We start from the raw sequence: 20381 nt of genomic DNA on the forward strand, positions 1-20381 counted from the left end.
TGCGTGTTCCTTGTCACATTAAATATTTAAGCAATATATACAAAGTTGAAACAGAAACTTCCCTACCCAAGTTTTAAGAATGAAGGGGTGGTTACTGGTTTTGTTCTGTTTCTTGTTTTAAAAGCCTAGCTTATATCTGGAAAATAGGTTTAAGTATGTCAACTTTTGTCTTCTATTTTCATACAGATCCTGAACACAACCTGACAGCAGTATCAAAATACAGTTATTTTAATCAAAGTTCATTGTTTACATATCCTTTGTAAGTAAAAGACACAAACTGAATGTAACAATACTCTTCTCCTTTCCTTTGCTTGGTGATAATTACTGAAGCATCATGATACGTACCATGCGCAATACAAACATTTTGGTCTCCTTGACCTCTAAATAAAGCTACATCATGTACTGCGCGGAATCACGTGAAGCTAAAATTTGTCATACTCCATATACGACTTTCACTAAATTTCACATGAGTAAAGAAAAGAAGTTAAGGTCTATTAATGTATCTTACTTGGACTACTCCACTGGGGTTGACCGTGATCATGGTACATATCCCGCGGAATGCTGAATCCTTTTCCTCATTGTCTCTTATGTTTCGCAGAGAGGTGCACCTAGCAAGTAGGAGAGCATAACTTAGCTTACTCTATTACTTTTTCTTCAATCAAGTCAGAACTAGATGACAGTATTTGATGGAATAGGTCACACTGATAAGATGATCTGAAACACTATTTTGAACACTTAGAAAAACACTTGTTGCACACAGTCTTTACTAGCGTATTTCCATTTGGCATCATCTCCAGAATTTTGTTCTCCTGTTGCACTATATACAGTTAGATAGTGTGACCTGTATTCCATTAAATACAAAAGAAACATGTATCTGAAATATTTATAGAAACTATCATTATTAGAAGCGGAACATATAATACTATCACAGTATGAATTATGTCAGATACCACTTACAGAACAGTTATTTAACTTTTACAGCAGCAAGCAAGCTATTTTATACATAACAAATCTATAAACATGTATTCCTTACAGCAATTCAAGCCTCAGACTAAATTTTAAGTAAAGTAATGCACGGTTTAAATTTTACAGTATTTGCATGCATTGTATTGTCATTCTGGTGGATTTTAAAATGCTCTTTCATAGTCAAGCTTTAACACAGCAAGCATGTGACAATCTTATCCCATGCATAAATTAGTCGTTAGCCACAACATAAAGAATACATGACGGTGCTACTAAAAACTCACAAACCTGATAGGACAAGATTAGTCACATGGTTGGCAATGATTAAGGATTGAGATTTTGTAACCAACTGAAAATATATCTAAAAGTGAGATAGAGAGAAGAAAGAAAGAAAGAGAGTGAAGAAAAATGAATTAAAAAAAAAAGATTGAATAATACACACCAGGGTCTTATAAACTGCTGTAGCATGGGGGCCACCTCTTGAGGACAAACGTAACCAAGACGACCAATTGTTATTGCTAAGGTAACGCAATCACGGTTATACACCACCAAACGCCAACCAAGACATGAGCAAATGAGGGGGGAGGAGAAAAAATAAAGAAAAAACAACAAATAACTCAGAAACAGAAACCAACAGAATCTGTGTATGATAATAAACATAAGATTTCACCAGTGCTGTTTATTACCACCCCCTAAATAAGAGGCAGCAACATATATGGTATACTCTCCAGGGTAAAAGAAAAAGAAGTAAATGAGAGAACACCAAAAACACAATTTAAAATCCAAAGGCTTTCTGATGTAAACAGTCATTCTGCCCTCTTCGGAGTAATCTCTTACAGTAAATTTACCTACCATACATTTTGAAGTTTTTATTCAAATGTACTATTATGGATACTATTGGTAAAAGGAATTAACCATTTTCAGTTTTAGTATCAAGTATTCTGACCATTTTTTCCCCCCAATGTTCAGGATTCAAGATTTTAATAGATGTACTCTATCAGTAAAAATAAGTTCATAAATACTTTTACAGGGAAAATATTGCGGTCTATATAAAAATGCTAAATAAATGAAACACTTCTCAAAGACCACTAAATATTTGTTTTCTTCATAATTTCAGAGATAATTTAATTTAAAGTGACTGCGGATTAATTATTTAATCCCAATATTTCTCCTGTTCACAAAAGGCTTCCTCATAGAAGTCATATAAGTATCTGACTTCTGATACCAAGGACACAAGAAAAGCAAAATTGCTTCATCAGATGATTAGGTAGCTTGGTCCTTTGTTCTGAGGGACAGACTAAAGAAAATATCATCATGCAAAAGTGTTTTAATGGTGTTTGCTCAACTCACGAAAGATTAATCTTTAGAAAAAGGAGAGGGTGGGGAATAATGTATCAAGATTACTTGAAGCAAAATACATGAATAATACTAAAATCCAGCAGATTTATATGAAGCAGAGAAAGGAAACCTATGTTGAAGGGACATACTATGCAACACTCTAATTAACAGGCATTTGTGAACAGTTTCATGAAACGTGCAATAAAGCAGATGATGCTTTCTCCAATAAATTTGGTGTAGGATATGTTAGCAGTTTGAAACATACTCATTCCATGAAAGCTGCAGCTCACTGGTAATGTACTGTTTTGCCCTGACATTACTCAATTTCAATATGCAGTGTCTAAAATTTTCAGTAGATCTAACATAAAACTTTGAAGGGCTACTTTCAAATGAAAATACGCTTTTATCTGTAAGTTCTCACAGCTACACTCTGTACAAGGAATAGTAATCTCTGTCAAAGCTCAACTTTTTGGTATGTACTGGTTATTTTCTATGTAATTACTTTTACTTAAGGTGGTCTCACGTTTCCATAGGAGAAGTGTTTTCATAGCTCATTACATAGCAAGCTAAAGCAGAAAACAGTAATATTCTTGCACATACTAGTGGCATGCAGCACTATATCCCACAACAAACTTATTATAAGTACACCACACTCAACATTTATTTGCAGTTATGCATCCACATTTAAAGTAACCATTAAGAGAATAAAAAAAAAAAAATAAAATAAATCAGTGTTTGGATGCTTCCAAAAATTCTCTAACAATGATGGAAGCAAACATTTAAGTACTGGATGCCTCTCAGTTACAGGTATTACACATCCATCAATGCAGAGGAAGGGGGTCAGGGCAGGGGTGGGGGAAGAAAATTTATACTGCTTTACTATTCCATGGTATATTTCACAACAACTAGGTATTTGCTCCCCAATTATCTTTTTAAAAAGTAGTACCTATAATATGCCAGACAACTAGGCAATTTTTCCTTCAAGTTCACCTTCCATACTAAATGGGGGGAGGGGGTCAGAGAAAGTGCAGCTTTCAAGTTTAGAGAATACCAGAAGAAAAATATGCATTGAAGATCTCTCTCCAATTTATCTCTTGCTTAGCTCAAAAAACATAACTGTAGTACTGAATATGCATAATTTTCAATCATGTCAGGTATAATGACTAAACTGTCATTTTCTTACAAGACAGTTTCCAAATAGGAAAAAAAAAGTAATTCTTAATCAGTAAAACAGTAAAACAGAAACCTGCCAAATTATTAATAAAGTTTTGCTGAAGTATGGAAGGTGCTCTTCATACCAGAACGTGCCCTCTATAAATGCAAAAGAAACAAGCCTCAGAAATTCTGATTCAGTAAGGCATTTGGGGATTGCTCCCAATTTGGAAGGCAAAGCTGTGGGCCAGAACATAAAACACGCATGCCATTATTAAAATTATTTTCAGAAATTTGTTATTAAGTGACCAGGTAATTGAAGTTAAAGATAATTTCAGTTACATTGTGGTAAAACTGCCATCACAGATCTAGATTTTTGTGCATGATATTACAAGTTTATCTTAAAAAAAAAAAAAAAAAGTAGTGCATTTCTTGTAAATTCAGAGAGTTCATTATTTGTTTTATATATGCCAATTACATTTGTTTCAAACACTAGACATATATATACAGTACACATGTGTAAGGACATGCATATATTAAAATCAGTGTGAATGAAGTATTTAAGTGTTACTGCATACATCTGTCATACTCAATACATAAATAAAATTAGAAGAATACTTAATTAAACAGATGATAAATAAATATAATAGATGTTATAAAAGTGAGAAAGCAATAGCTTTAAGAATCTAGATATATGATAGATGGTTTGCGTCAAGACTGAGACTTGTAAGAGCTTCTGCAAAACAGAGTTGCTTTGCTTATAAAAGCCAAATACGTAGCAATAAAATCAGTTCTGGTGTGGTTCCCCTATGCAGTTTTTTAAATCATTATAAAAAAATTTCTAATTCTCTTCACCATGTATGGGTCAGTTTTTGGGTACCTGTGTTCTCTAACAACGTCTTTGGTGTGTTGGGTCTGTTAATTATTTCTACAAGCTGGTGCAACACCATTGGAATATAAGGCTGCATCTCTATACCTGAAAAAGCCAAAAAAAAAAAAAAAAAAAAAAAAGAAGAAAATATTCAGAAGAAAATGACCATACATAATCAAATCAGATCTGGTATGCTGAACTTACTAACAAGAATCTCAAATTTAGTTTAAATTTTAACATGAAAGTATCACTAAAAAATCCCCCAACCCACGCCCCCCCCAGACAAACCATGCTAAATGTGCGAAGATTCAAAGAAAAAATAAATCTTACCCATCTGGATGGAGATTTCTCCAATTGCCCAGGTGGCATTGTTACACACAGAAATGAATTCGGGGTTTAGGTTGGTTCCCAAAATGGGCATGAAATCAGCTAGAAAAAACAACATTTTAAAATCTCATCACACAATACAACCATCTTGTCCCATTGCTGTAAGATCAGAGGGGAAAAAAAAGTTTTTTAAAAAAATAATCATGTAAGCCTATTTAAATGCTTGGAAAGTGTTACACATGAATTAACAAGAGCTATATTTCTGCTATATATCAGATTAACCTGGATTTTAAAACCTAAGCATATCAATGCAAATATTTTCAAATTATGATTTTAAAATGTTTGTTATAGGCTTTATCTTTATGTAACTCTAGAAACCTTTTTTCTCCCCTTCTCTTGCTGGAGTGGGGGGAGAGAGGGGAAGAGGGAAGAAGAAAAAAACCCACAGCTACAAGTACTTGTACTTTCATAATATAGCTGAACAACCCTCAAATCACCTGGATAGCTATGTATTCAGCTATGTTTGAAAAAACAATGAAGCCTAGAAGGCAACCACAACCTTGATTAAATTTTAAGGAAAAAATAGTCACAAAGATAGATTATAACATCTGCCAAATAAACTTTCAATTCCAAGCCTACCCAAGCATTCATTTGGCAAGTTAAGGGTATCTCAAGAGTATCTGCAGGAAGAGACAGCAAGTATCACGAAGTGTCTAACCGATGCTACTTCCCTACTGAAATTAAAAACAAAGCAAAAAATCAAACCAAACCCTACTCTTTAGTCTTCTAAGTTTTCATATATATATGTGTGTGTGTATATATATATATATATAAAATTTTATGTAACAATATATTCTAGTAGAACAAAAAAGCTAGAAATTCAAGGATTTATCAAAAGAAGCAACTATTTTCTAGTTGAAATCTAAGTACACCTGTTTTGCTATTTTCCAGCACCACAGGTAGCTTGTTACATTATAAAAATCAAGGACTGCACTGTCTACAAAAATAAGAACATGTCTTTTAAACACACAATTTGAAGAAGAAAAGACTAGACCCTTGCTGATAAAGGAAAATGAAAACTTACACCACCATGAAAAGGCAACCCATAGAATAGGAAGCTTAACGGTTAAACCAGCCTCTTACCAGTTTTTAAAACAATTTAATTGATTAATATGTAAAAGAAACATACCAATGCAAGGCTTCACATGCTGAAAACACGCCTTCGTCAGATCACCTAACAATGCAAAAGAGCTCTGCCGTACCTCAGGCATTTTATCCTAAGAAAGGAAGAAAAAAAAAGACAATTCTAGAAGTGTTTCTGATTCTCTTAAGAAAGAAAATCCTTGGATCAAACAGGTTACTCATCTCACCTGCATGCATTGGTACATTAGTGTCAGGATATTGCTGCGAGCCACTAGCTGTTCAATGTTGCCTCCAAGTCCTTCAGCTAAACCACTGAGTAAATCAAGAGCCACAATCATGAAATCTTTATCTGGAGCCTCATATTGATCTGGCTGAGCATTATGCAACTGCAACAAAGAAGTATGCATTTTCAAAATAAGTATTAGATTTTCTCAGTGGTATGCGTAAAAAAAAAAAAAGTTTGGAACTGCAGATTTATTTAGATATTCAATGTTATGCTACAAATCTCCCTGTAAACCCATAACTTTACAGTTAACATATTGGTGTAAGGAGATATTCTGAAAACGTTGGAATAGCAATAGAAAAATACCATGGCTTGCGTAAGGGTCTTCTGCACCAGATTTACACAACGCTGGTACACAGGTTCACAGTATGGAAGAAAGCCAGATTGCAAGGCAGTAGCAACTGACGACAGGCACTAGAATTCAAAAAAAGAAAAGACAGAAAACAGTCACTACCTTTCCTCGCATCCCTGAAGTGCCTTTTACTTGGGAGAGGTCAATTAAAAGATATTAGCATTTTAAGTATACCCACATGTAACTGATACTAAGTAAACACAACCTAGAAACGCAGGATTAGCTGAGCTAAGGCAACTATCAGGAAGTTGTTACTCCTACATATGTCAGTTGAGAATTTCTCAGCAGCAGCATCTTCTTAGAGGCAGCCAAGAAAGTGCATACAAAACCAGTTACAATAATTCAGCCAGCACTTACACTAAGCTTTAGTATCTCGACCAGGTATAAGCCCTGACATTACCTAAGAGTTATGAAATTGATTTTTCTAGAGATGCTTTCCTGCTTCTCACTCAGAAAGTACAGAATAGACTACGTGGTCTGGTTCATACCTTCAGCTCGTCTGACAATAGTTTTAATGGAGGGATGAAGTGAGAGCAAGGAGAGAGAAGTCAAGAATAAAAGGGGGATGCAACATTTATTTTTTTTTTTTCTAGAAGAATCCCATCAAAGAAAACACTCCAGAATGCCCCCCCCCCCCAAGAAATCTAAAACATTTCTGCTAAACCTAATGACATTTCCTCAGTCACAAATTTTTCTTACTACAGTCAGAATATTTTCTCCATAATGGGAATTCTTATAGTCATACCTCCTAGTAGGAGCATCTTTAGTAGAAAGTGGAATTCCTAAAAAAGGTTGATAAAAAATATTCAAATTTTAACATTTACCTCTAATAAAGGGAAGAGATCTTTATCTTCATCCTTCAACATGTTCCACTTCTGGATTAATGGGGGCATTAGCATCTGAATATACTCCTGTTTAGGATGAAAATGCATCAGCTGCTGAAACACTTCACTGCATACTATTTTATTTCAAAGCTAGAAAACGGATGTATTAAGAATTGATATATATTTTACTTTTTTAAAAAACCCCACACCCCGAAGTACCATAATTCAATCATTGTTGCTATATGTAGAAGTAGTTTAATATTACAATTTATAGTTTGTGTCTTAAGATTTTTTGCTGAAGCACAGCACCTTTGCAGAGTGAATCTTTTCCGCCAGATTTGGTTTCAGTCTAGCAACTTTTAATAGCTGTCTGGGTTGTTACAAATCTATATGATTACCTCAGGGCCTATGGAAAATGATTTTACTAGCAATGCAATCTGGCTGTGCGTCTGCCACCTGCTTTTCTCAATCATTTCCCATTGCCTTGATGCTGCAACCCTATCCCCCCAAATTCCTGAAACTTCTTCCTCAAGCAACTAACCATCCACGAAGAAAGTAATTTCCTGTCCCTCCAGAAGGGCACACTTACCCATTCTGTATAAAGCTGGTGCATCTTCCCTGCCACTGCACAGCCACAGTCACAAGGCCATTAGGCAAGGCATCCCTAAAGTGCCGTTGCTCCCAGAAGGTATCTATAGAGCCAACAGATGCTGCCAGCTAATGCTATGACCAAAATTACAGAATTCTAAGTGACTAAAGAAAGTCCCACCATCACCAGGAGTTCCCATTTAGCTTCCTCCTGGTGCTGTCAAATGTCAAGGCGGCCAGGGCCAGAGAGAGATTGAAAAAGAGATCCTTTAATGGTATGGGGTCTCAGATGGCAAGTAAAATGCCATGGACACAAATCAAACTGTGTTATTCTAATGTGTCTATGTCATGTGAAGCACTTCAGTAACCATTGTAAGAAGATGCACACATGTCATGTATGCATATTCTATTAATTAACATACATACACTAAAAAAACCCCCACTATATCTGCCTGTGTGTTATCTGTGCTTTGTCCAAAGGATTCTGTGTTTTTATATATAAAATGAATGCCTGTCTCACTCTCTGATACAACAATTTCTAGTGATGATGTGCTCCAATACATTGGAAAGAGACACAGGGAGCAGCTTAGCTATACTGAAAGTGGTTACAAAAAAAAGTGTTGTCATTAGAAATTAAAACCCTCAGTCCACTGATTTCTCTACAGTCCCATTTTGTACCTATATTGATATATGTATCTCCTCTGAGTCAAAAAATTCTCAGCGTAAGGAAAAAAATCACAATGAGAAGCACATTTCACAAGCCACCACACACACAATCGTTTATTCAAAATGGCAAATATTTGTATAGTGGGCAAATTACATGCAGTCTATGTATTTTACTTGTAAATATTTAGTATAATCAAAACCTGCACAGAAATATCAGCATTTCTGGTTTATAACATGTAAAGCACACTACAAAAAACACCAAAACACTTTTTCAATTATGAGGAGTGCTTCTGCAGAACGTAAGTTATACTCACTGGTTTATTTAGATGATGTCCTACAGAATCTGCTAGAGTTCCTATAGCATCATAAAGAATGAGCAGGTTTTTATGCTGGTATTTACTAAATGCGAAGACCAAAGTGTCAAGTATATATGCAAGATAAGGAACAAGCTCTGTACAAGCCTCCTCTTCTAGAGTAGCAAAGGCACTGAGGGACAAAAAAACAGGTCAGTTAGTATCTTGGAAAAAAACCAAAACAAACAAGACGACCCCAAAATGCCTCACACTAGCCACTTCTGTTTAAACATAAAACTACATAGTCCTCAAATTCATCCAAGACATGTTTTGAAAATGGTATTACTGAGGTAACTTCGATCTGTTTTGATTGAACGCATAAGGATTCAGCTCTTACATTGTGATGAACAAAATTAAAAAATATTGCTGTAAACCCCATTATGTATACGTAGGAAGCCCCCACCAAGAAAAGTGTTACTGTACACGAGTTTCAATATACTAACTGAAATAGTAACAAAAGCTGTTTACTTAAGTTAAAAAATGGCCCACTATCTTTAATGTATGCTGTAGCTGCACCTTGAACCCTAGTGCCATTGTGCCAGTACAACATCAGCCTGTACTTTCAGCAGTTCACTACATAGAAAAACAGATACAGCAAGACATGGAAAAATAAAGACAGGGAATGAACAATTTTAGCCAGCCTTGGTCAAAGCACACATCACAGCATCATGGAAGTTTTTCAGGTTGTCTGTCAAGTGTTTGAACAGCATTAAAAAACTCCACCCAAAACAAACATCCCCTGCCTGCCCGCGCCCCCACCTCCCCCGCAATGCTACTTCAGAAAAAGAAAATATTATGACCTATTGAAGATTTACTGGCCTAGCTTGTGTCAACAAGATTATTATTAGCCTGTCCCTGCACTAAAAATGCGTGCATCACTGCATGAGGTGAACAATCCCCTACTAGTGTGCTACCAAATACAGAAATGCCTTTTTCTTAACAATGCAACTGTGAACACTAAGTGGCTAGCATTCTTATTTTATTTATGATTTTATTATATTATTATGAAGTATTCTTTCAGAAAGGCACAAGACATAAGCAGGAAAACATGTTTCAGTAAAATATCTTTTCAAGTGTCACCAACTTAAGGAGCACTTTCTCAATAGTACCAAAATTTAGACATCTGCTATGATACAGTTAGCAATGAGAACATACAGAATCCTATGACCAATTTTCAATTTCATAGAATCATAGAATGGTTTGGGTTGGAAGGGACCTCAAAGATCATCTAGTTCCAACCCCCTGCTGCGGGCAGGGACACCCTCCACTAGACCAGGTTGCCCAAAGCCTCATCCAACCTGGTCTTGAACACTTCCAGGGATGGGGCCTCCACCACCTCTCTGGGCAACCTGTTCCAGTACCTCACTACTCTAACAGTAGAGAATGTATTTCTAACATCTAATCTAAATCGACCCTCCTTCAGCTTAAACCCATTACCCCTTGTCCTGTCACTACACTCCCTGATAAACAGTCCCTCACCATCTTTCCTGTAGGCCCCTTCAGGTACTGGAAGGCCGCAATTAGATCTCCCTGGAGCCTTTTTTTCTCCAAGCTGAACAATCCTAACTTGGTGCAACTATTCACTGTAGGAATGCACATTTTCCTCCCCTCTGAGAAGGACCATTGTATTTCCTTGCAATTTAGAAAGCTAGTATGTTTTGGCTTGTAACAGCTCTGCATTTTCCTTAAAGTGGAGTTTACCAGTTTATTTTTTACCTGCAACAGTAATTTTAATCAATCTCTGCTCTAAAGAAAGCATTTCAAAACATATTATAAATATGATATTGAACTTTGAATATAAAAAAATCAGGTCTATCATTATTTTTAACATTTCTATTCTATCTCTTTCTTATTACTTTAACAGTTTCCACTGCTCATTGCACTTCCTTCATAAGCACTACATGAGGGCATTTAACAACTGCAACAGAGCTGTGTTCAACTACATGCGCATTTCAGTCATGTTTTTGACAAGGAAAGTATGAACAGAAGTGTGGGGGTTTTTATTTGTTGTTGTGGGGTTTTGTTTTGTTTTGAATAGCATCTGTACATAATCTGATTCCTTGGGTCTGAAAATGTGTGAAGCAAGTAGTCTTCATATCACCATTTTCCTGCTCATTCAGGACTGAAACAAGACTATCACTATGAAAAGACAGAATGGAACAGATGTTAAAGCTCAACAAATTTGCTAGCCCAATGTTTTAAAAGGTTTAGAGAAAAAAAGGAAACAGTGTTTAATACTCAAATCTTAACTAAGTACATTTCATTAAATTCACTATATCTGTTCTCAGGCAAGGATACATCTACCCTTTTTGTGCAAAGCTTAGCACAAGAACTCTGACGTCAACCTTGCCCTTCAGCACTACCGGTATTTGAGGGTGGGGAATAATTAACAACAACAACAACAACAAAAACAATAATACAATTTGCATGTTTCAAGTGTTAAGCATGCAGTCAGATCCAGGTCTAACTCTGCTTTATGAAGAAACCTTCTTGGCAGTCTGCTGTGTACACTCCTGCCCCACACAAACTGACACGTAAAAGCTTTATTTTATGTACTTCCTGCACAAGAGGTGCACCCATTCCCATTCCATTAATGGTGTGTCCATTAATGGAGCTTTTTTTTTTTTTTTTTTTTTTTTTAGTATCAGCAGACAAGGGGGAGAAGGGAATCTTATCATCCAGGATCTCCCTTGAAGAGAAAGGGAATATCCCTTAAAATAATCATAACCCAAATGTTTTGGTAATCCTGAGCTAAATATAAACACCATCAGTAATCCAATGACAAGATAGTTTTCCATTGCAATCAGTATTGACCTTGTTCATAGGCATATTAAAAAAAGCCAGACTTGTGGTCAATGAAACATCATATATTGAAAACAAACAAGTGTCACAAACAGTTTCTTTTACTACAATAAATTATTTACTTTGGTGATTCATACACTCTGAAAACAAACTGGACAAGAGAAATACAAATTAACTCTTTTTCATGCTATTACCACTCAGAGTAACTTGTAACTACTCCAAAAGAAGCTGCGTCTACTCCAATTTAAAAGAGAAAGAAATAGATTAAGAGCTAGAAATGGAGTCATGCATTCATTGATAAAGGCATTAAAACAGTTTCCCATAAAAAAACAGTGTCATGGATAGTGCTTTTTGCTTAAGCTTTGGCTTACCTGCAGGCAGCTTCTTGTACTCTCTTGTTGCTATCCAGGATACGCTTTAGCAACTCAGTCATTAATGGCTTCAAGTATGTGTCTGGGGGTTGACTGACTACCCAGTGTGCATAGCGACTAAGAGTCCAGCATGTAATGGAGCGCACAAGAGCCTTTTTGTCGGAGAGGCACTGAATAAGGTGAGGGATCAGCTCTGGAAGATATGGAATCATACCCTGCATGCAGCCTACAAGGAAAAATATAGCTATTGGAGTTCCAGAACTAACAAAAAGTTATATTGTTTTCTATTTTCTGGAAGGACATAGTTTCACTCTCTATCACATAGGAATAGATTTCAGCAATATACAAAGCAAGTCTACTTAATTTATATTAAGTCCTGAAAAGAAACCTTACATAAACAATAATGAAAATCCCCAATTAAACTTACACTCATTTCAACTACACTTCTACTTCAGAGCTTCCTCAATCTCCAGGAATTCTGCTTTATTAAATGCAGTATGGCAAGTACATGCAAATAAAATGAGTTTATAGAGCCTGGAGGTCCTACGTCAGTCTGCTCAGAGTAACCAAGACAAGTAGAGAAAGACTCGGTCTTGACAACAAATCGTGACATCCTTAAAAAGGATTCCTTAAGAAATTTAAATTTCTTCTTTTCTCTTAATATCACACAAATACTGACCAGCAATAAAAGCTACACGTTTCAAGCCAGCAAGGGCAGTAATACACTGAGATTTGCAAAAAGTGCTAACTTTTACATTGCTTGACTTGAAATCATAACCAACAAAAAAATTTTCTAGCAACAAAGAAAAAATTATGTTCACTAAGCACTGTGGCAAAAGAACCAGGCATGGACCCAAATGTATTCCTTCAGCTTGCAAAAGGGACAGAGATGCTGGAAATGCAGGCAAGGAGCCAAGCAAGCCTGTGAGTAAGTACAAAGGCATGGAAGTTATCATATTTAAGTTGGAGAACTATCCAGAAAAAGCAGCTCAGGGCACGCGAAGTCACACGAGTAGTCTTTTCCATTTCTGAAAACACTTAAATGAAATGTAAGGCTCAAATTTATTAAATATTCCTCTTCCATGAAATCAAGGTAGTATTTCATGAGACAAATAAATATATGCTGCAGAATTAGGAAAGGGAGAAATAAAATGAATTATCTAAGTTATTTAGCCTCCTAAACATGCATAATTTGAAAATGAAAAATTACATAACTGCAGTCACCAATTAGTAGACATAGAGATTAATCACCAAAATCAAACCAGCTTATACTGGTTTATATATATACTTGTTTTCATAAGTAAATTCACCTGGAAGGAATCACAGGGATGCTTTCAAACCAGTCAAAAATTCAGCAACCTGATATGCACTGTTGCCTTACCTTCAGCAATTGCTCCAAGAACAAGGATACCAGATTCTTTAACTACCCATTCAGGATGGAAGAGCAATTCTTTCAAAAGGGGCAAGATGTGTGGCAGAAGTTCATCACGAAATACATTGGCTAGGACGTCTAGAGCAGCAGCAGAACATTTCCCTGAGGGGAATTAACAGTGTTAATCTATGCTTATTATACAAGTAGTTGTAGTTAGGCAATATAATCCTCATTTTAACTTTGACTTGCCAGTGAAGTCTCAGGGCATTAGGAGGAAAGATACTTCATTACAATACACAGTTATCCACTGTGCTCTGGTGCAAAGCCACAGCTCTTAGAAAGGCAGTTTTGCAGCACTTAAGTAGCTACTAGAAGGACTTACACAGTGGCGATATTAAAACACTCACTGACACATACCATTAACACACCAAAACACACCATTATATTACAACATTATATACAATACATGATTTCAGGATGGCATAAGACTAAGGAAAAGGGAAGGTCTGTGACACGAATGTAACATATTGGAAAAATTAAGGAGAAATGGCCTAAAAATATTAGCATTTGATTCAAAAGAAAATGCGCAAACATGATCCATGTCTCAAAGCAAAAAAAGGCAAAATCACCCAACTCTAGAGATTGAAAGGAATTTGCAGGCCTCTGCTCTGAGCTTTTATACCTTATTCCTATTCTGTGATACACCAATATAAAGAGGAAGACCTCAAAATTTGTTTGAAAGTTTTAATCTCATATTTTTAGGAAACAAAGGCTCATAAAAGAAAAATCAGGAACAACTGCAAAACATGATTCAGAAATCCTTACTCTGGTTTTCTGCTGTGCTGTTGTCATGTCTAGAAAAACGTTTTGCTAAAGTGGTTTTATAAAGAATGCTTGTATTACAGAATTTATATTGGGCTTTTTTTTACACTGAAGTTAAACAGGTGATACATGATTTTTGTTATCTTGTAGAATAAAAATTCTAAGTCCCAAAATTCTGTTGAATTGTATCCAGTAAATGTTTGTAGCTTGATCTGCCATATTCAAAATAAGAAATAAGCTTACCGATGGCTAGCTTTTGCCAATACAGTTACATAGTCAAAGTGTCATCTGATAGACTCCCCCCTTCCACCCCATCCACCAATTACATCAGCAGATAGTTCTTTTTGTATTCAAAAGCAAAGCTTCAGTATTGCTATATACAAAGTCCTCTTTTTACTGTGGTTCTTGTATTATGTAAGTAGATCTATTTTAAAACATTTTACACATTACTCTGACATACTTAAATTCCAGTCGGAAATAGTATCATCATCATCAAGTTCATCATCATCATCGTCATCATCTTCAATACCATCTTCTTCATGCTGCTGAGCCACTGTCCGTGAACGATGAAAACGAGGTCTTATGTCCTGCTCACTATCTGGAATAGCTTCATCCTCTTCAACATCCCCCTGTCATCAAAATGTTTTATCAGATACACTACTCCAATTATATTGCTGAAGGAAGTTAAGAATGTAATTTTACTTCAAGATTTATAAGCATATAAAGGATTCACATCCCACTTGTGCTGCCCAGCTAACTGAAAATGCCATTGTTCCTGCATTCTGCTGCTGCATTTACCAGAAAAATGGCAGGAAGACAGAAGCAAGAGAGGTAAGCACCCGCGCAAAGTATCCTTCTTGTTAAAAAACTCCCTTGATGGGAAGAAGTGATAGAGAAATTCTGGTATACAGAAGTATTCTAAAATGTAGTGATGGAAAAAGCTGTGTATTCAATTTAGAAGGCCTTAGAACTGATTCTGAACATTTTTTTAGGCTGCATTGTTACCGTAGTTCATGTGTAATTGTATCCCAGCTCTGCCTAAATTGAGTGGGAGGGGCAAAGCATGAAAGCCCACAGATTATTTTCCAACAAACACGGCAGCACTTGCCTTTAGTATTTGGAACAGCACACCTTTCCCAGAAAGCTAATTCTGCATTGAATGGATGGTAGACCAGATCTGCCCACTCTGATTTGAATCATTCTGATTTACACATCAGAAGCTAACCAGATACTCTTACAGAGTGAAAGAAATTGATGCTCACCTTCAACAGAATAATATCAATCTCTGAATATTTCATACCATTTACCAGCACAGGTATCAGCCTACAAAGAAATATTGATACATGTCAAAATACCACATAAAAAAGCAAGCCAGTTTTCAGTTACCTGGGCCATAATTTTGGTTGCAACCATCACCCCCTCAAGCCAAAATAAAAACCCCCCACCCTTAGAGTGCTAATAAAACCTAGTATCTAAACCAAACTCCATTTCATAACGTTCATTAATACTTTCTAATCTGAAAAAGTGTTAATTTCAAATTACAAACTTTTAACTAGAGGTAGCCAGATGGCACAACTGAGTTTTAAACTTAAAAAACAGATATTCTTCCATATGACGACTTTGCTCTGAAGCACCTTTCAGAAATTGAGTCTATAGGCTTTCAGTAAGAATTCCAACTCCCATAACATGCATGATAAACAAATACAAAGCTGGCCCTCACCAACAGTACTTGCCACTGAATTTGCTCGTGGCTTAAGACTCTACCTCGCTACTCTTAAAGATGGAAACTGAACTACATTAAGCCCTCCTATACTTTTGTGATTACTTCAATAGGACAAGTCCCCAACATTGCAGAGATCTTCACTAATCTATATTGGGATTTCACTTTGTTATTAAACTGGCTATGGCTATGGGACTCCAACTGTACAGATGTATAGCTAAAAAAAGTACCAAGGGAAAAAAGCCAAATACTTCACATAAAAACACATTCTCCACAAAAAAAAAATCCATAAAAATATGTATTACAAGTCAAATCAAGCTAATAATGAAATTGCCATGGACATACCCAGCACCAGTGACAGACTCAATCTCTCTATATTTTGCATCTGGGGACTATTGTTTTTGAAGGTACTAGGCCAGCAATAATATTCACGCATTGCAATGGCACATTACCTTCTGAACTTTAAATGAAGGAATAGTAAGTACTGACATTAACACCAACTCATTGGCATTTCTACAGCATACTTCGTGAAGCATGCAGCAGCTATGTATTTTATAAGAAAGCCTACAGGAGCAAAATGGAACAAGATGTTAGATAACACATGAACAGGTTTTGAGAAGATCTTCTCCCACTTCAATTTAATATAAAAAATTTTAAGATTACCATCAAGTATTGACAAACTCATATAGCTCCCTAAGTCAAACGGGACTTACCAACAAATAAGTAGCTTTCAATAAATGCGAGATTGAAAGATCATGAGAGAAATGTAATGTTACTCTTATTTGTTTTTTTAGAAATTTAAAGGCTTTTAAAAAAAAATTAAAAAATTCAGTATGACGCTTCTGCAATACCAATCAATGTTCATGTAGGCCAAAAGAAGTTCAATACTAGTTGTTATTGATTAGTAGTTAGTAACTGTTAGCCTCAGTATAAACACGATGTGTGTTGGGAAGGGGGTGGGTAAATTCAAGAATTGTGCTATCATTCTTTTGTCTTTTGAACTACAATAGCAGGAATTAAATAAAACCATTTTAAAACTCAAAAATTATTTCTCATAACATTGGTTCTCCAGTTTTCAACTCCTATTTCTCCACTGCTACAGTCGGTGTTTTAATCTCAATTCTCTATTTTCAAGTTGCTTATGAAAACTGATTTTTTTAATTGCTTCAAATCTATAATGCTTATTTTTGCTGAGAAGAATGCATCTCTTCTGTCTGTGATTCTGTTCTACCAGTTAAGATCTTGAGAGAACTGCCCTAGTAATTTCAAAAACCTTCCATGCATGTTAAAAAAAGAAAGAGTATCCATTTACTGCAAACACTGAAGAATTCATTTCCTATTGCAAAAGACTTCAGATTATTCTGGAAAATAGTTATAAGCACTGTTGCAAACATGCAGATGTTTAAGTCTCAAACATGGATATTCATTCCGATTCAATGAAAAATCTACATTTTGAGGCATAGGATAACTTTTTGAAACTTACAAAAAACTGTATTTGAAACTGAAAGTACTATCAGGCTGCAGAAGTATGAAGGAAACATTTTACATGCTTTCTTCAAGTTAAAATTGCAATAGCAGTTGATATAAAATTGATTCCTAAATCCAAGTGATGTCATGCCATTTTGTTACATTCTTTATAAAAGGAGGAACCCTTTGCACGACTGTGCAACGTAGAAGCATTGCGCACAGATGCCTACATCAGCAAGTAGTCAAGACATGTTCGTGGTACACCAGATATTACAGGTAACGTTACGTGGAGATGTTTGAGCTTAAGTGCATATTTGTCCATCTTTGTATTCATCTGAAGCTTAAGAGCCTGTTAAGCTTGAGGCAAAGCACCACAGTGACACAGTTTAGGTTGCTTCTGGAGCTTGTTGGGTCTGAAATCCTCAGAAGTCTTTTCAATGAACTCTGTGCTACAGACATTTTTACTACACACAAGAACTCGCTACAGGTAAATTCTTCTAAGCATACTGTAAGCTAGATACAGTCTCTATAACAAGGAACAAGTCAACTGAAGTTTAAACGTGACTATTTAAAAATAAATAGGAGTTGTAATTCTTAATACTTACTTAGTAAGATGCCGACATAATACATCCTTACAAATTGGCTGTTCAGCCAAAGTCAGCCAAAACTCACAAGCCTCCAAAGCCACATTCTCATCTTGGTCCTGGGTCCTTTGAAGCATGTACTACACAATATAAAAATAAATTACTTGTATGAGAGAGAAGTTTTAAGTGTCCAGAAGCAGCTACCAACGCTGTGAAGTGTGTTCGCAAAATCAGACTATGCTACCACAGCAATTTTGTTTCTTTGGGGTGAGGGGAAGAAACAGACATAAGAGACTTCTTAAGGCTATAGTGACAAAAAGCTAAGAGAATTCTTTCTTAATGCTAGGTGATTCAGATTCTAAATTTCTTCATTGCTTAAGTTAGAACATTATAACCAACAAACTGCAGAGACCCAAGATAATAAACAGCACTTTCCTGTGAACAGATTGGTTTTTTTACTCTCCCTTTGCACTTTTGAATAAAAAGGTACAACTATACGCTTAAGATGATGGAAACAGTTTTTATTTCCAGTGTCATAAAAAAAGCTTCCCTTCCAAATCTAGATTACCTGGTAGGATGTAGGTAAGTAGAACCCATAACAGGAAGGAAAAAGAAAAAAAAAAAATCTCACATTTTTCTAGCATGAATGGTAATTCAGAGATTCAGTATCAAAGCTTTAATCTTGCTATTCAAATTTATTTCTCCTTCAACCAAAAATAATCAAATACCTGCATAAACAAAAAGCCTAAGCAAACTACTGCTACATCAGTTTCTTATACACAACTGCCAAAACAATTTAGGGAAGACTCTTGCAACTTCCAAAATAGTAATTTCTGCATTCTTCCATGTCAGCCTTTATTTCTGGAACAGTTGGTCCTTCCATTCATTTTAGAAAACCTCATGGAAGTCCATGCAGCTACACATAGATTTAGAGCAAAAGAAATCCCTCTTCAGTTGCTTCAGAATACCATTTTATTCTCAAAATCAAATAGAACGGGGACACCTTTATTTTCCTTATGCATTTCAGGGGTGCGAGACTTGTCATGAATGCATCCCTTCCTACAGAATCGCATTAAATTGCAAGCTTTTCCTTAAGAACTCACAGTAACAGAAATACTGCTCTAATTCGAGTTGTCAACAGATCGCAGCTCAGAAAAGTTGAAAAATGTCCTACTCGTCGTAAGCAAGGCTTCCTTAATGCACCTTAAGTTAAGAGATTTTGCATTTTTCACCAGAGAGCTTGAAAATCCACTCTTTTGTTGTGGATTTGTTATTTGTCAAGAAGATGAAAACAGAATGACAAAAAATTATAATAATCTGTTTGAAGATGCCCCTCACATTGTCATTTCATCTTTAAGTATCTATTATAAGTATTATACCATATACTTCATAGATAGCTGTAGACTGGAAAGACTGCTTACACTCAGTGGTGTAAGGCAGCCATACACACAGCTTGGAAATCATAACAAGAACAGTGATTCTAGTAACAAAGTAAAATATGGGAAGGGTATCTGAAGGCTTTTTTTTTAATATTATTATGCCAAATTGTAACAAGTATTTTAAATTACACGCTATAAAGTTCTACTGACTTTAGGCAATGCAAATAGTTGCTTGGTCAAAATAAATTACAAAATAGCATAGGAAGATTATTCAGTATAGTTTTGTCTATTCTGTAACTGAAACAATGTTGTGTTAGTCTTGTTAAATCAAATCAGAAAAAAATAGTGGGATATGCAAAGTATTAAGAACAACACATCCTTTGAGTACTTACAGACCTGTCTTTATCTGAAGAAAGCAACAGGATGCAAAAATCAGAATTTCTACTGAGAAAGATCTTAGGAGCCATGTGTTTGGATGAAAATGCTCTGTGAGCATAAAAATGCAATCTAATATTTGAACGTTACGTTGGTCTGCTCCTGACGTATCTTGTTATCAAGTTCTCAGACAAAAAAAAACCCAACACGTGCTTCTGTGCACCTGGAAATACATGCCCCAAAAGCCCAATGAAATCCAAACTCAGCCATTCCTGTATGCTCCACGTATTTGGCAAGAAAGTTAATATTAAGCCTGTCTGCTTCAAAAGCATGATGTCTGCCAAGACTTTCGTAGAATCACTAATGGATCATTAATATAACTTTAGCACTTTAATCACTTTAAAAGTGATTCTTCATAAGCATAAAGAACATAATTTAGATAAAAGTTTTTCTCTTTTAACACTTTCTTCACTTATAGCAGCCATCAGCAGCAGCATTCAGCTTGCATCAAAGCCTCAAAGGTGCAAAACCTGACTCACTTGAATACTGAACAACAGCCAGCTCTGGGATATTACATTTGCCCATACCAGGATGTATACAGAACTGGGAAAATCAGTAACAATACACAG

At 35.7% G+C, this 20381-nt stretch overlaps 1 protein-coding gene across 6 annotated transcripts in view; it reads right to left on the reverse strand.

Moving 5' to 3' along the window:
- TNPO1 (transportin 1) overlaps positions 1 to 20381 on the reverse strand; it is an 80400-nt gene that overhangs the window by 9440 nt on the left and 50579 nt on the right. For 3 of the 6 annotated variants that reach the window (XM_054809060.1, XM_054809058.1, XM_054809059.1), the window contains 14 exons: positions 18020 to 18138; positions 15490 to 15550; positions 14688 to 14856; positions 13415 to 13567; positions 12034 to 12259; positions 8822 to 8993; positions 7254 to 7340; positions 6384 to 6491; positions 6022 to 6180; positions 5841 to 5928; positions 4655 to 4753; positions 4334 to 4429; positions 1406 to 1481; positions 509 to 608 (listed from right to left, as the gene is read on the reverse strand). In XM_054809060.1, coding sequence (XP_054665035.1) covers positions 509 to 608; positions 1406 to 1481; positions 4334 to 4429; positions 4655 to 4753; positions 5841 to 5928; positions 6022 to 6180; positions 6384 to 6491; positions 7254 to 7340; positions 8822 to 8993; positions 12034 to 12259; positions 13415 to 13567; positions 14688 to 14856; positions 15490 to 15550; positions 18020 to 18138 — 1713 coding nt within the window. Of the gene's footprint in view, positions 1 to 508; positions 609 to 1251; positions 1325 to 1405; positions 1482 to 2113; positions 2325 to 4333; positions 4430 to 4654; positions 4754 to 5840; positions 5929 to 6021; positions 6181 to 6383; positions 6492 to 7253; positions 7341 to 8821; positions 8994 to 12033; positions 12260 to 13414; positions 13568 to 14687; positions 14857 to 15489; positions 15551 to 18019; positions 18139 to 20381 lie in introns of those variants that run through there. The other 3 variants (XM_054809061.1, XR_008574601.1, XM_054809062.1) reach the window with 3 other exon arrangements.

This window comes from Grus americana, chromosome Z (genome assembly GCF_028858705.1).
Source record: "Grus americana isolate bGruAme1 chromosome Z, bGruAme1.mat, whole genome shotgun sequence".
In the NCBI taxonomy this organism is placed as follows: Eukaryota; Metazoa; Chordata; class Aves; order Gruiformes; family Gruidae; genus Grus; species Grus americana.